Source organism: Hypanus sabinus, chromosome 21 (genome assembly GCF_030144855.1).
Source record: "Hypanus sabinus isolate sHypSab1 chromosome 21, sHypSab1.hap1, whole genome shotgun sequence".
Taxonomy (NCBI): domain Eukaryota; kingdom Metazoa; phylum Chordata; class Chondrichthyes; order Myliobatiformes; family Dasyatidae; genus Hypanus; species Hypanus sabinus.
This window is the reverse complement of record NC_082726.1, coordinates 40,033,637-40,051,072: the sequence shown is the minus strand read 5'-3', so window position 1 is coordinate 40,051,072 and position 17,436 is coordinate 40,033,637. Positions and strand designations below refer to the sequence as shown.

At 41.9% G+C, this 17,436-nt stretch overlaps 1 protein-coding gene across 5 annotated transcripts in view; it reads left to right on the top strand.

Annotated features, from left to right (window-relative positions):
• LOC132378983 (rho GTPase-activating protein 22-like) overlaps positions 1-17,436 on the top strand; it is a 472,736-nt gene that overhangs the window by 183,593 nt on the left and 271,707 nt on the right. Inside the window, exon 1 of one of the 5 annotated variants that reach the window (XM_059946401.1) lies at positions 8,143-9,292. The exons of the other annotated variants lie outside the window; for them this stretch is intronic. Within the exon in view, the coding sequence (XP_059802384.1) occupies positions 9,187-9,292 (106 nt within the window). The 5' untranslated portion in view covers positions 8,143-9,186. Of the gene's footprint in view, positions 1-8,142; positions 9,293-17,436 lie in introns of those variants that run through there. 5 annotated transcript variants of the gene reach the window in all.

Below are 17,436 nucleotides of genomic sequence, written 5' to 3'. Positions count from 1 at the left end.
GAGTTGCATCAACCAGAATCATCCTACAATTTTGACCTTACAATCTACCTTGTATGATCTTACACTACTTTTTGCAGCCATTGCATTTTATTTTGCATCCTGTTATTTTTTTACCTCGTTCAACCTCAATGCACTGTGTAATAATTTGATCTGTATAAACAGGGAATATATCTTGGTACATGTGATAAAAATAACCATATTCCAATTCCAACCAGAAACTCATTTGGACGAACTACATAAATATCATATCTAGAAGACATCTTTCTAAACTCAGGTGTGCCTTGCTGACTGATTTCAATGCCAGGGCACCAAGCATGGAGAATCCTGGCCATAATCATCAAGAACTTCACAGAGCGGGAGGGATATGAAACCCTTGGAGCAGCAGCAGTCATACTGAGTGAGGGTCTAGGAATGAATCTGACTTTCATTTAAAGAGCACCCATGTTAAGATACGGATCATCTCCTGGAAGTGTGAGGGGCCTGCTTTGCAACAGTAACCCTTCAATGGTTTTGTTTGCAAGAATTGAGTGAACACCAGAGAAGGAAGCACCTTCCCAGGGCATGGGGCTGAGAAGGCAATGCAATGAGTGGGCGAGGGAAGGTCCAGTAGGAAGGTAACCAAACTTGGATGGCACAGAAACAGTTAATAAAATTGTTTATCTTTAGACAGCTGATGTTATGTTTGGGACTATTTTTGACAGAGTAAGGAGTGTAGTACTTCGATAATATTTTGAAATTTTGAACTTAAATGTTGCACTTCAATTCATCGCACCGACTGCAATTTGCACCATTTTGTCTGTCTTCCTCACAGTCTCACTGCATAATGCATCAACTTCTATACCAATTGCCCATCCTCAGCCCCATCAATCCAGTTCCCACCCCTGGGCAAGTTAGTTAAAAACCCTCTCCAAAAGCTTTAGCGAACCTGCCCACAAGGCCTACCAGCCCAGCCAGTTTTTGGAATGTGACTGTAACAAGAACTTTCTGGGGGGAATGTAACTAATGGGAAAATAATGTTATTCCCGACTAAGTGATCATCCCATAGGTTACAGAAGCAGCTCTGAGAGGAGAACCAACCCTGGGGAAAATGTAACAAAGAGAGCATCAAATCAAACATACTTTACTGAAGAGAACAATAATCAAATAACAGCAGTGGCTGATACACAACAAATAGTTTTTTAAAGGAGTACACACACAGACACTCAATCGTTATCCTATTAACAGTAAAAACAAAATTGCAACATCAAACATTTATTGCATATATTACATTACTCTATTAACTACTTGTATTCTAATTATTTACAAATACACATATTTTTAGGTTTCAATAGGTACACTTAATGGTAGAGAAATGTATACGATATACATCCTGAAATTTGTTTTCTTTGCAAATGTCCACGAAAACAGAGAAGTGCCCAAAAGAATGAATGACAGTTAAATGTGAGAACCCCAAACCCCCCCAGCTACCCCCTCCCATGCATGAGCAGCAGCAAGTCAACAACCCCCCCACCAGCAAAAAAAGCACCTACACCCCCCCACCAAGCACTCAAGCGCACAGCAAAGCATCAATAAAGACACAGACTTGCAGTACCCCAAAAACTACTCGTTCACCCAGTAATTTAACATACTATAGGCTCTCTCTCCCTCTCCCTAATAAGGGAAAAAGAGGTATCTCCGTTTGAATAGTCAATAACCACAAATGCAGACAAATCTATTACTAATCCTTTCTACAGCACTATAGCAAGGTATACATGTCTGCAGTGTGTATCCCAGAAACTGATGACCCAATAAACCTCTTGTCCAATAGGCTTCATGCATGGCTGAATCAGAATCAGAACCAGTTTTATTATCACTGGCATATGTCATCAAATTGGTGTTTTGCAACAGCAGTTCAGTGCATTACAGAAAAAGTTATAAGTTATGATGTAAAGTATGTAAAACATAAATAAATAGTGCAAAAAGGAGACTAAAATAGAGAGGTTGTGTTCGTGGATGCATGGACCATTCAGAAATATGATGACAGAAAGGAAGAAGCTGTACCCAAAACACTGAATGTGTCTTCAGGCTCCTATACCTCTTCCCTGATGGTAGTAATGAGAGGAGGGCATGTCCTAAATGGTGAGAGTCCTCAGTAATGGATGTCACCTTCTTGAAGATGTCCTCAATGCTGGGGAGGTTTATTGAAATGCTGGAGCTGGCTGAGTTTATCACCCCGTGTAGTTTGATTTTTATTCTGTGACTGGGAGCCTCCATACCAGATGGTGATACAACCACTAAGAATGTTCTCCATGGTATGTCTGTAGAAGTTTGTTGGGGTCATTGGTGATATACCAAATCTTCTCAAATTCCAAATGAAGTATAGCTTCTGGCATATCTTCTTCATGATTTCATCTGTATGTTAGACCCAGGATAGATCCTCTGTGATGCTGACATCCGAGATCTTGAAGATGTTCATTCTTTTCACTGCTTAACCCCTTGATGAACACTGGTGTGTGTTCTCCCACCTTCCCCTTCCTGAAGTCCACAGTCAGCTCCTTGGTCTTACTGCTGTTGAGTGCAAGATTGTTGTTGCGATACCACTCAACCAGCCAATTTGACTTACTCCTGGATACCTCCTCAAGCATCTGAGATTCTGCTGACAACAGTCATGTCCTTGGCAAATTTACAGATGCCATTTGCACTGCGCCTACCCAAACAGTTGTGAATGTAGAGAGGGTAGAGCAGTAGAGGGTAGATACCACATTCTGCATAAAGTGATATTTTGGATATACATAACCATAAACCCAATACATCAAAGAACATTTGAAACATCAATTGTAAATTCCACACCTAACATAGAGCAATACACCCTTTAAATACTTCAGTAATTATAACTCTACTTTGTTCCCTCAATATTCCCAAATATCACAAACCCAACAATAACAATAACAAATAAGTAATAATAATCATAATAATTAACTGATAATTAAATAATTTTGGAAACATGAGTTGTCATGTCCTTGATCATTGTGTTCAATGATCAGTCACCCAGGGAACTTTAGATTCTTAAATTGCTCCCACACAATTCCCCTTCATCCTTGAGACGTAGAGTCATGGAGACATAACACTTCAGAAAAGGTCCTTTATCCCACCAAGACCACATTGACTATCAACCACATATTTACAATGATACTGCAATAACTCTATTTTTATTCTCCCTATATTCTTCTGAACACTGCCCCCCCCCCACCACCCAGTTCCTCTCACTCACTTTCACATCTAGGGACAATTACGGCTGTCAATTAACCTACCAAACCGCTCATCTTTGAAATGTGAGAGGAAACCAGACCAACCCAAGAACTTGCGGACTCCACACAGACGGAACCGCAAGTGAGGATTGAACCTGAATTTCTGGCACTGTGAAGGAGCGACTGTGTTATTTTGTTGCTACTGAGCCTGATTGGCAATTCAGCAGATCCATGCACAGCGGAAGACTTGGAGATAGGGTGTTCTTTTCCAAGACCTCCACATCCTCTATCACTACAGTAGTCCCATTCAATCTGACTAGAATGCTTCCTCTACATTGGCCCACATCAAACCTCTCACCAAGTTACTAGAGATGTACCAGCTACAGTACAGTACAGAGTCTAAAGGAGGAGAGTGTGATATGAGCCATAAAGAGATTGAAATGAAAGAGCACAGGGTTTGGTCAACAGGTACAGTGCTAGAGGCTCAGTTGATGCAAAGATTGCCCGCATTAGGTGGTGCAATGGGATCCAATAATATGGTGTCAAGGGCTTCTTCAGTGGAATTTCACACTGACAAGATGGAAAAGGAATCATTTCAAATGTGAAACTGTGGTGTGTGTTGTGAATAGTAATGAGGAAGGATTATTTTGAAATGCAGAGGATTTGCAGCATGGCTGTTGGCGTGTCTGCCAACAGAAGCCAAGCAATTACCTGTAGCACTGTTGGGCAGAAAGTAAATTAGATGCTGAACTATAAAGGCAGAGAGGTATTTGAAGAGAGGGAGTCCATTTGCTGGAGCAGAGAAGGAGGAAAGGAGATGTTTCAGAGCTTAGCACCAAGATATGTTTCATAAATTAATGGTGCATGGGTGTTATTGGAAGTTCTCAGCAGTCTGCAGGTGAATGTACGCATGCATGCATACATGCATGCAATCCAGCTTGTCTTCCATCAACCGAGCACCAATGGGAGGGGCCAGCCTAGTCCTTGCTACAACCAAGGCCACGCAACTACCCCACCATCTGTCTCCCCAATAAACAATGGAAACAGACTTGTAGCATTTAACATTAGCGATTGTTGTGATGGAAAATAACTGGTTCTTTGAGTCTCAACAGTAGATGCCTGGACACACACAGTTTTAATAATAAGGGATTTATTTACAAGGGGAAGTCGGGTCAACACAAGCATCTACAGTACACAGGAAGCGGTGTGGGGACAAAGTACGGTTACACAAACAAAGAACAAGGGAAAAGCACTACGACAGCTATCCCCCTTGACCTTGGATAGCAGCGGCTACCTTACCAGGACAAACGATAGACCTTCTCAAACATAAATCAATGCACTTACCTTCAATGAAGTGGTCTGTAAGAGAGACCGAGCCAGGCACAAGTCTCACCTTTTATAGCATGGGGCTGGGCGAGATAATCCAATTAAGGTGACCAATAATTTAGGTGTGCATTGATTAGTTGGGAGGGACCAAATGTTGATTGGCATGTGGTATGTCCTCTGACCAGCCAGGTGGCAGTGCGTCTATCACGTGACCGGTATTTCTGGATACAGCAATGTCCAACAGGGTCTTGCAATCACAAGAGAAATGTCGAAGACTATCATTCACTGTTATACTGCACAACATGCACCTGCTGCCTTCCTGTAGCAGGTAGTAACACGGCCCACACCAGGTCCAACTCCTCCAGCTCCTCTGCCATAGAGCAGCTTGCTGATGAGGTAGACCTGCCGTACTTGAAATTGTTAACATCCAGGATGGTCTTACAATCGTAAAAAGGACATTTAAAAAGACAAAAACACCTTTGCTTGGCCCCAAGATGTCACTGTGTTTGAACACACCGCCGTCTTATTGGGATTCACGTTTGACATTCCCCTTTCCGTCCTGTGACTATTTTCAAGCTCCTTCAAAAGTCATATGCAAAATTTGATTGTGTAAGATTTGACTAACAGTATAATAAGCACTTTGGGTTTGTGTGGGAAGCCGGAGAGTGCTGGGCTCTCTAGTCTATGTTTTGCCTGCTTTTTCCGGGTCTCAAGACTTTTCCCGGGTCTCAAGATTTTTCCGGGTCTAAGTGTATCTGGTCTAAACATTCTTGATTCTCAAGGTCATCAATGTTCTCAAGGGTTTGTAGGTTTCCCATGGCCCTCCAGATTTCCCAGGTTTATTTAATGTTTTCCAGATTTATTCAATATTCCCTAGTTTTTTTTGCAATGTTTTCCCTGTCTCGAGGTTCTCAAGTCTCTCTCGAGAATCCTTAGGTCCCTCTTGAGTTCCCCAGGTCTCTCTTCACCATCAGGTGTTGTCCATAGGGAGGGGGGTAGTGTCATGAGCTCTTCAGGCTTGTACAGGCAGCTGGATAGCATTGGCGTCCAAGGTTTTTAGAACACCTGAATTGGTTCATAGTTGTTTAATGAGAGCCGTTAATCACTTAGGATTTCTTGTGTTTTTTTCTTGAGCGACCTGCACTTTATAATGTGATCTCTTGGTGCTTTCTGTTTAAACTTGTTAAGTTTATTTTGATAGGCTCGGGAGTTCTGTGTTACTTGCATTATTAAGTGGACGCCTGATTACCGCTAATCGCGGGGTCCTAGTTTGAGAATGATATGTCTGGGTGTGTTGCTCAGCTGAGCCAGTGATGTTCCATTGGAATTGTTATGAATAAACTCTGGTCACCATCTCTATATCAGAGTCTGTTTCTCTTCCACTCTAGGGTTCTGACAGTGCCAGGGTGCATCATGACAAACAATTTTGCTTGAACTCTCTCACAAACCTGAAACTCACAGTGCTTGTTCTGGATGGATCTGAAATTTGGAACTTTAATCCAAATTTCTTAGCCTGACAACAGAACCAACAGCCATTCCCTCTGACCACCTGCACTAACAAAATATATCATTTGCAAATAGCTCTGATGACGCTGGACTAAAATTCTTAAAATGTTGTCATAAAAGATTTTAGCCATTTTTCTCTGGAAAGTGGACAAACATGCACCAATCTGCATTGAGGAGTAGGTGGTGGAAAGTTTTGGCAGCTTGAAAATTCCTGGGTGTTAACATATTGGATGATTGTCCTGGTTCCAGCAAATACAATAGATGCTAGCACAAGAAAGATACACCAGCATCTTTACTTTCTCAGGATGTTGGAGAGTTTTGGCCTGCCATTGAACACTGACAAACTTCTACAGATGTACTGTTGAGATTATCCTAACTGGTTGTATCATGGTCTAGGAAAACAAGTTGAATGTGCAAAGAAATAAGAAACTTCAAAGAGTACTGGACTCCGCCCAGTGCATCACAGGTATATCTGTCCCCACCATTGTTAGTATCTACAGGAGACACTGCATCACAAAGACAAGATCTATCATCAAAGATCCCCACCATCCTTGCCTTGCCATCTTTTTACAGCTACCATAGTGCGGGAGGTGCAGAAGTCTGCTGTCCCACACCTTCAGGCTTGAGAACAACTATTCCTCTAAAACCATTTAGTTCTTGAACCAACTGGCAAAACCCTAATCACTAGAGTTCAGCAACACTATGACCACTTTACATGAAAATGGATATTTTTTACCTTTTAATTGTATTTTCATATAAAAATAATGTATAATTTATGTCAATTCATATGAAAACTGCTTACATGGTGCTAATGTAGTGCTGTATGTCTGTGAACTTGCTACAAGTAAATTCTTCATTGCACTGGTGCATATGTGTAGTTGTACATATGACAATAATGTGAATTTTAACTTTTTGGCAAACGCACTTGTACTATCTGAGTCTTTAGCCTTACTACTAATGATAGCCTTGCATTCTTCTCTGAGCTGCTAGTCTGCCCTTTGTCCTCCCACGTCCTTGATGATATCACTGTCTCTCTCTCTATCACACAGGAATATTACTATCATTTCCATGTGCACAGCAAATGGCTGCGCTCTTTCATACTGCTCCAGTGTATCAGCATATCTGCCACATACATTGGCTGTCGTCATTACTAGTCCACCAGGAGACCACTTGGTTACTACTTTGCCACTTCTTCAGCAACAGGATCCCAAACTCATCACCATTGTGATATCCATAGGTTCTTCTGAATTGCAGTACAGTAAAGCAAGTAATTTTAGCAGTATCTACTTCAGTGAAAAGAATGATACTCAAGCAATAATGTATCAGAATTAATACCACAAGGTTTTCACATATATATACCCTGTCTCTTTCCGTCCAATGTCAGCCTACATGTGACTGCTCTTTGGGATTTATTCATTTTAAGGATCAAAAATGTTTTGAAGTAACGTGCCTGCAGTGTTGTAAAAATGTTGCTCCCATTGACACCCAAACAAGCTGCAGTTCTTTTGAAGTTGAAAGCATGCACATCTAATTTTAACCAATGTTATGAACATTTTGGGATCAGTGACACTCGAAAGCATTGGAAAGGTGCTCTGAGAAACAATATGAAGTTGACGGTTATTGAGACATGTGTTACTGCAAAAGCCAGAGTACAATTTCACAAGTAGATTGCAATGCTGCTTCCCAGCTCCAGTGCTGGACAAGATCCTGGAGGTTGTTTAATGTTAGCTCACACCTCATTATCACACTTACACCTTTGGTCTCCCAGCGTTTCCAGCCACTGGGAAAGTGAATAACATTCCATTGCCCTCCTGGTGACATCTCAGTGCTTCAGTCAGAGGACACCTCATTCCCATCCTCAAGGAAGTTATAACTAGACACAAAATAGTTCGAGGAAAATCAGAAATGCTATGAACTTTCTCCTGTCTGGCTTACAGAAGTGTTGTGAAGGTTCATGTTCAGTTGCTGGAGATTGCCAAACGGTTGGAAAGGTGGGGGCAAATTGGAAATTCTAATTACAGGGCCATTGATTGACAGCCTCTCAGGTACTATAGAACAATTTCTCCTTGTAATACAAAGTGGTCTCAGCATTTCCCACTGGTGAAAATCTGACGATCAGTTAATGCTGACTTCTTGAACACCTATCAGTGACTATAGCAAAGCTTCAGAACGTACACTGACGAACCCAGGCTGTTGTCAGCAGTATTACACCAGACACACAGTAGCACATACATAACACAGCTGCTCCTTTAATCACGCATAGGTAGTGTTACAATCCATCATTCCCTGTTGTTTAAATTACAGCCAGTTAGTTGATCTTTATGGAGTCTGGGTTTTTTTTGGAGGAAGTTTACTCTCTATTGACGATTAAATTCAAAGCTAGTCTGCTGCCCTGCAGCTACTCGAAAAGGCATCTGCTCACACACACAAAATTCCCTCGTGGCCTTTTCACATCTTCAAAGCAAGGAAACATAATTAATACGCTGTAGGGTTTAATAGGAAAGTGACATAGAAAGATAGATTTCAAGCAGAGAGAGAGAGAGAGAGAGAGAGAGAGAGAGAGAGAGATTGAGAGAGAGCTGATGCTCTTGACTCTGAACAAATCAACAATCCACTCCTTCCACAATTGATTAGCTGAGTCTGTCTGTATTTGGGGTTGTGTGCAGTAAATTGGCATTGATGGGCTGGACTGTACATCCCAGAGAACTGGTCAGAGAGCAAGAGAAAGAGAGTGTGTGTGAGTGAGTGAGTGAGAGACAAAGAAAACAAGAGAGTGAGAAGAAAGATTGTGTGTGAAAGAGAGAGACTGATTTTGTCTGTGTGAGTGTGTGTGTGTGAGAGAGAGAGAGAGAGAGTGAGAGAGAGAGAGAGAGAGAGAGAGAGAGAGAGAGAGAGAGAGAGAGAGAGAGAGAGAGAGAGAGAGAGAGAGGTGGGGGTTTGCTGTTGGTGTCAGGACTCTCCAGGAACTCTACAGTAAAGGCAAGAGGGTAGAGATTAAAGGCTCAGATGAATGAAAGACTGCTTGCGGTGTGCAGAAGCCTGGAATAATGCTGCAGCAGAGCAACTCTGTCTCTCCTGGCACTGAGACTGCTTGGACTGAGAGCTGCACGTGTGAATATTTCTCTGGATGACTTGGACTTGGCATGTCATCTCTATAGCGACAGACCGAAGGATCAGCAATATGGGACAGTGCTGTTGTAAAACCAGAAAGAAGCTATCTCGCCAGCCCAGAGGTACTATTAGTTAAACAGTTACTTGCACAAGGTTCACTTCTTTAAGAAGTTAATGGGCAGGGTAATCCTGCAGCTGTAAATAAATGTTCAAACTCTATATGGTTTTCTCGGCTTCTACAATCATCATAGTATGAACTTATTGAGGAACTGGTGTTTATTGTTGAATTTGTGCTGTGCTTGACTTTAGCACAGTTCGAAGTTTAGTTCAACACGTTATTCACCTTATGTGTCAGTGGTGAAGCTCGTAGGAGAACAATGTAGCCAAATAATTTGGGATTCTTGCTCCAAAGACAATATTTTAAAGGGATATCATCTCCCATGCAAGAGTATGGCATTTGTCCGCTAGTCCTTGGAATTTTAAAGTAAGTGGAAATTGGAGCAAACTTCTTGCATCACACTCAAGTGTGATAATCAGGAAGTCACTGCAGTAGTACTTAACCAGACACCCCCAAACCAAACAACTACTCGCTATTCATGAAGATCTGACCTTTAACCCTGGGACCATTAAACAGAGACAATGCTGACCTGCAGGCAACAGCAAGCTCGATAACATTTGTACTAAATTGCCTCCAGTGTATGTTTTGTTTAAAAGTGGTAAACTTCTCTTATGGCAATGTTTTTCAATTTCATTACAAGGTGTATATTAAAGGAATAATATCAAGGCTGGTCTGTATATCCGGATTGGGCTTACATTCGGTGGAAGGTGCCTCATAATCTATGGCAGTAATATTATTTTTGATATGCAGTGCTGAATAGGCCCTCCACAGCCTTTCAGGCCACACTGCTCTGCGGTCCCCAATCTCATCCAAATTGTTGCAGAACAATTTACAGTGCCCGATTATATATAGGTCTTTGGATTATGGGAGGAAACCAGAGCACCTGGACGACGCGGTCACGGGGAGAACATTAAAACTCCTTACCGGCAGCAGCAGGAATTGAACCCTGGTTGTCTGTGCTAGCCACTATGCTGCTGTGCTGCCTCTTACAGGAGGGAAGTGCGATTTATTGCTTGTTGCCGTATGATCTTAAAATACACTGACGTAATAATTATGCCAGTTGTGTAATGTGTATTCATATCAGTTCTCAATAATGCTGTGATTGTGTCCCTTTTCATAGGCTCAGTAGGCCTGGATACCACCTCTTTATTCTAATCCCAAAGTATGTGGTTGTTTACGAGTTCCATCAATTTATTTATAGCAGTGCTTTTAACTTAACTTCAAGGGTCAGAAATTTGTTCCACAAGAAAGATGACAGAAATATTCCTGTTTCCATTCATTCCCTTTCACATGCCCATTGAATGGTTGAAAATGATGGGCAACATTTTTCCTCTATATGTTTGACAAAAGCCTCACTTGGTTCTGAAGCCGTGCGAGCCTGAGAGAGGGATCTCTAGCTCTCCCCTTGATCCAACACTCAACCACCATCAGTGTGCCCTTACTGTGTTGAATGCTACACTCCGTGGCCACTTTATTAGGTATAGGAGGTACCGAATAATCTGGTCACTGGGTGTGTAATGCCCACTCTACCTTGTTGTGATCTCTGCTGTGTGTTAAGCAAGGAACAGACAGCTAACAACAGAACCTCGACATCATGTGGGACACCAGTAGAAAATTCACATGGAGAGGAATCTACGGAAGAAAGGAAGTGAAGCAAGTCATATGGTAATCACATCTGTTTGTTTTAACTCACGCATTCTCGGATTACAACAGTGACTGCACTTCAGAGAAACAGAAACTTCGGGTGTCTGGTCCATTGAGTTTCTCCAGCTTTTTGTGCGTTGTCCCAGATTCCAGTATCTACAAGGGAGAGGCAAGAGGCTGCAGATGCTGGGATCTGGAGCAAACATCTGAATGTTGACAATTCTTTTCCTCCCTCCTTGGCTGCATGACCTGTTCATCCAGCAGATTGATTGTTGTTCCAGCATCTGCAATCTCTTGCATCTCCATTTTGCTACTCCACTGCAAAGTCTCTTCATGTCCACTTTGAAGGAGTTTTCCTCTGGTCCAGATAAAGGGTCTCAACACAAGATGTTGGTTGTCCATTTCCCTCCCGCCCTGCTGAATTTCTCCAGGTTCCAGCATGTGTAGAGTCATGTACCTCTATTTTGTTGCAAGGTTGTTTGCTTTGATTTTTGGATTTCATCGTAAGAAGTTAAAAGAGGATCAGGGTATTCAGCCCTGACGTTCAATAATAACATGACTGATCCAACCTGCCCAGTTTCCTGCCTCATTTCTGTTTACATCTGTATACCTCAACTTTGAATATTCAAATATTCAGTCTATAAAGCTTTCTGGAGAACAGGCTTGCAAGGACTCTCAGCTTCATGAAGGTACACGTCTTACCTTCTATCTCAGTCCTCAATATGCACCCTCAGGGTCTGAGACACTCTGCTCTTGGGCTATCTCTTAAGAAGAAACATCTTCCCAGTTTCTCACTGTGCACATGGCTGAGATAGACATCAGCTGTCTAGGAATCTCACTCCTATGCAAGAGTATCAGTGAAGAGTTAGATTTATAGGGAGTTAAGTTTTGAATTCCATGCACATTTCCTGGGACAAGCACTGGTATTTGAGCCATGTGTAATCACAGCATAACTGTCTTCCAAATCTATGCAAAAGGTCAGCGTTGCAAACACTGCTAGCAATATCTGATGAAGGAGGTACTGCCTAGAAATTTTGCAACAGAACAGGCCTGACAAACAGCTTTACTCAGAGAAAAGTACAATGTAGTCTCCTGTGGATGATTTCGCCAGAAATTCTGCAGGGTACATCTAGGTATCAGTGCCTTCCTGCTGAGATCACGTGCCCATGATGTGATCTTGCTGTCAGCAGTAAATGGGATGATGCTATTTCATCTGCCACGTTCCTTTTGTAACTTGGCCGGGAAATTATGTTGCTCTGGCAGTGCCCATCATTGGGCATCCCCAGAAACAACTAGTGATTCCAGAACAATGCTGGATAGAAAACTTTTCCATCAGTAAGTTCTGTACTTTCTTTTGACCTTTCCCCTGATCCAAAGGCCTGCAGAAGCTACCTCCCAACTCCCTCTTCCTTTCCAGCTGGCCCCTCCCCCCTTGTGTTTGACATGCCCATATACAGGATTGAAAGAGGCTGCAGACTCAGACAGCTCCATTGTGGGCACCAACCTCCCTACCATCAAGAACGTCTTCAAAATGTGGTGCCTCAAAAAGACTACATCTATTGTTAAGGGCCTTCACCATCCGTGACATGCCCTCTTCTCATTAGTACCATCAGGAAGGAGGTACAGGAGTCTGAACACCCACACTAAACATTTAGGAACAGTTTTCTGAATCGTCCATGAACCTGAGAACATTTCCTTATTAGTCTTCCTTACACTATTTTTGTAACTTGTAGTCCTTTTTTGATATCTTGCACTGCACTGCTGCCACAAATCTCACAGTGTATATATACCTGATACTGATTCAGATCATTCATCCCTCATCCCTCGACAACTTCAATCAATACAGCAAAGGCCTCGCTTTGAACTTATTGAAACAATAACAATTTCAAGCCAGAGCTGATAGGACAGATACTGAGAAATTTCTCCTCATGGGGAGCTCAACACTGGGGGACAGTGGTTCAGAACACAGGCCCTTTCTATGTTACAAGGGAGTCCTGTACATGTGAAGTGCTTGTAGCCAAGACTGTTCGCAAGTCAGAAATACGGTCAGAAACCAAGTTTCTAAGTGCAGAAGATGCCTGCTGCAGTCCCTCAGCAGTCAGCAGATCCATCCTGCTGGTGTCCCAAACACCCACTCGTATGTAGGGGCGGTGCATAATTGGGTATTCGAATTCTAGGCAGGACCCATACAGAGCTGGCTGTTTATCTGTTTGATTATTTACTTATTTATCAGTCTAGCTATTTATTTATTTGTTTATTTAGAGATACAACATGGAGAAGGCTTTTCCAGCCTTTCCAGCCTCATTGAGCCACAACCTCAATTTAACCCTACCCTAATCCTGGGATAGCTTAAAATAATCAATTATGCGACTCGGTACATCTTCGGACTGTAGGAGGAAACTGGAGCACCAGGGGATAACCCATGTGTTCCACAGGAAGGACATACAGACTCTTTGCAGTTGACACAGAGTTGAACTCTGAACTCTGACCCCTTGAACTTTAACCGCTACTCTAACATGGCACCTTAGGACAAAGATGTGCAAGAATTTCTCATCTCAGTCTCTGTGGAATCCTCTAACCCAAGAGTGGGATGAGACTAAATCATTGAATATATTCAGTGTTGTAAGAGACTTTTGGGCTATTTTGAGCTCAAGGTGTAGGAGGCACAGACAGGTTAAGATTAGATCAACCATGATTTTGTTTTGGCAGAGCAGGTGCAAAGAGCTGTAATCAATGTTTCCTCTAATTTGCAATGGCCAGTGTGCCAAAAACATTGTACTATGCATTTTTTTTTGCCCAATGACTACATGTGTGCATTGAATTTTATATATAGAGGTATTCATTTTATCAGCTAGCAAAACACTGTCAATGAGAACTTTGATCTCTTCTGAGTTTAATCGTTTCCACTCTCGTTCATCTGCACTTTCATAAAACGTACGTAGAGGGTAATGAAAGGTTTTCTCACCAGAGCTTTTGCATACCATCCATATGTGAATTGCTTGCTAAATGATGCTTTAAAAAGTCAAAACACAAAATGCTGGCAGAACTCAGCAGGCCAGACAGCATTTTGTGCTTTTATTTATTTCCAGCATCTGCAGATTCACTCGTGTTGCCTTTAAAAAGTCAAGTTTCTGAATATCATTCCACTTCGTCCAATTTGCAAGTTCTTCAGCAACTTTTGCATCGCAACAATACATGCAGGTAACACCAGCTTCTGTATTGTGCATTAATATCTCTTGTAGCTGCACTTTCCTGACCTCATGAGCTTTCAGTGTAGCAGTTTCCATTGTTTCATTAAGCCATTCCACTGTGAATAAACTAGCAGTTCTTTTGCACTTTATGCCCTTTGCTTCTTTGGAATTCAACATAGTGAATCAATAATTTCTTCAATAAAAACAGTATAAATAAGCCAGTTCTAAAATCTGCAGACAAATTATTGCAAACTCCACATTGTCAACACCATCTGCATCAGAAACCGGAAAATGAAATGTGATTGTGTATGCTCGTGAAATATACTTAATATGCCAACGAGGTAGAGGGAGACAAGCTTTTGAGCAATTTAAATTCCTTTGTGCACTCGTAGCAAATGATGTGTGCATGCACACATGTGCACACCTTGAAGGGAACAGTGGCTATAATGACCAGCCCCTACCCCAAATCTCTTACTTTATTTCTATATTCTTCCACCTCTATACTCCCTCACTGCCACTAGGCTGTGATCATCTCTCCTGTAGTCATTGGCACTCTAATCCAACTTTGATCTAGGGAAGAAGGGTAGTCAGCGACCTCCCATTATTACCCAATTTCTTTTTGCTATTAACCTGCCCTAAGTAACTTCCATTGGCTAATAAAGCTACCAGCCAAGGATTGAACCAGAGTACCAAGGGACACCCACAGTCACAGTAAGAATGTACAACCTCCACAAAGAGAGCACCTTGAGTTTAGGACTGAGTCTGGGTCCCTGGAGCATCAGCACTACCTCATCCACCATAATGTTGCATTTTTTAAAAAGATCAGCGAGAACAGTCTAACCCAGTGCCTCTAATACTGTTGCTAGCTAGTTTGGATCTGTCAGGGTGTCAATGAGGTCGAGGATCTCATTTTTTTCAGCAGTAACCAAATAAATTAACTCTGTCTAATGATCCCAGACTCCTGAGGGAATAAAAGATTATGCCTGTGAGAGAATTTAGGAATGTTTTATACATTGTGGGAAAAGGATGTGAGAGATTTCACATGTGCATTGAATTTATCTCTGCATGTGTAAGATGTCGTCTCTCAGAGCAGAGCACAGCCCCCAACCTGAGTAAGAATTAACATGAGAAATACTGACAATTTACCCTTTGACACATGGACCTCAGATCAGTTGGGCTATTTTGCATCTCCATAGAGACCTGTGCATGTCACACAATCGCAAGCCCAGCCTGTCTTCTCAATAACTTCAGAACAGCAGAGGTGTCTGTGTTGCTACCTTGCAATGACAGGAAGTTGCTGCAATTTATTGCCACTACCTCTGTTCCACCTCCTCCCTCTGCAGTAGTGTGACAAGATGATACTGAGAACTGCCAAACACTCGCTTCTTCATTTTGCATCACCACAAACAAGCGAGGGGGAAAGAGCGAGAGACAGAGAGAGAAGAAGAGAGCGGGAGTGGGAGAAAATATGTGGGAAGATTATCCCTATATAAATAGAGTGGGAGTGTAAAAGAAAAGCAGGTGCTTTGGAAGCCTCTCACTGTTTTTGGCAAAATGGGTAGGGCATAGATTAGGGGTGAATTGATCTCCCATTGGGAACTTGTGGGTGAAATCCCTTCCATATCCTGCAGCAGACAGACTCAAGTGCCTATCTCAAAAGTCAAACCAGACACTGGGCTACTTGTCCAGCCAAGTTAGATCCATTGGTAAGAAGACATCATCAATTCTACTGGTGAATGGTTTATTTTGACAGTAACATGTCTTGAAGTATGTGGGGAAACTGAATCAGGTCAAGGTTACTGAATAAATCAAGTGTTTTGTGAAAAAACTATGTGAAGAATTGCATTTGCTGGCTCTGTGTGTAAGCCTGGTTTACATAGAGTGACCCATTTGGACCTTTCTGAATTCTTTGGGATTTTCTTTGAACTGGACGTAATTAATGAACTTAATTGAGATGGTAAAGTTGCAAATGCAACAAGATACAATGACTCAGTTGTTAAGCACTCTAAGTATGTTGAGGTAACCCTTTGAGTGCTGGATTATAGTTCTGAAAGATGTACAGTATACTTGAATACAGTTTTCTTTCTATAATTTGTATCGGTGCCTCCACATGCTCTAAATTTCCTGAACCTTTTGCAGTACTTGTGATCATCTGATAGTTTTCTGAATTGTGTCTTCCTTCAGGAATAATGTCCTATATTTTTTATGATTGTTAGTGCTAATGATATTGCTGGGTCCAAAGCTTCAAACTTGGATTCCTTTGCATCCTCTCTTCCTGGATGATGCAGGAGTCAGCCATTCAAACCTCTTAAGCTTATTCTACCCATTTATATTCCATGTTCTATACCAGCACGGCTCTCGACTCTATTAGAGTGTTACATTTTCTGAGGAGTGCTTGGATTCTGCTTGTAGTTTACAGATGGAATGTGGGTCATAGTACACAAATGATCTTTAGCATCAGCGAAATGGTTGGTGTAGTCACGTAGGACGGAGACCTGAAGGTTTCCTATGAGTACTCCTGCAAGTATGAAGGGATATCAGGACCAGCTTCTTCACAGAAAGCGTGCTGCATATTTAGAATGAGCTGATGAAAATTATGCTTAAAGCAGGCACATTAATAACATTATAAAACCACTTAGATAAGTGCATGGATAAGTGGGGTTTTGAGGCTATTGCCCAGCATGAGCCAAATGGATTAGCTCTCCAGGCAACACCGTTGGCAAGGATGAGTTGGGTAAAGAGCCTGTTTCGTGCTGATTGGCTATGACTCTGTTTTGGGCATGTGCTAAGTGTCTTCTCTTCATTGTGCACCTCAGAATAACCCATTGTAACTTCCCCAACTCCTTTCATGAGATGGTTTCCGCACTGAACCCATTGATTTGGGATTTAATATCAGTTGACTTGTACTTAGAATATAACAGTATAGCACAGGCGCAGGCCCATTGGCAGCCATGTCTGTGCCGACTGTATTGCCAATTCACATAATCCCAGCTGCCTCCACATGGTCTGTATCCATCTATTTGATGACACTTTATGTAGAGATCTGCCAACAGAAACAGAGCACCCACAGCTGCTTACCAAAAGGCTTGGTGATAATTAATATTAATTACAGACTAACCTACTTAACAGCAAACTGAAGGAAACAGTATCGCATTCAGTAGCCTGTACCACCAGGGAATGGAGGCCATAAAGTAAGATCTTCATGGTCTAATACGAAGCAGGTTCAAGGCAAAATGATCACAACTGTGAAAAATGCAGATCAAGTGCTTCGGACATTAACTTTCCAGCAAAGATTCATACTGAGAAGTTGTTT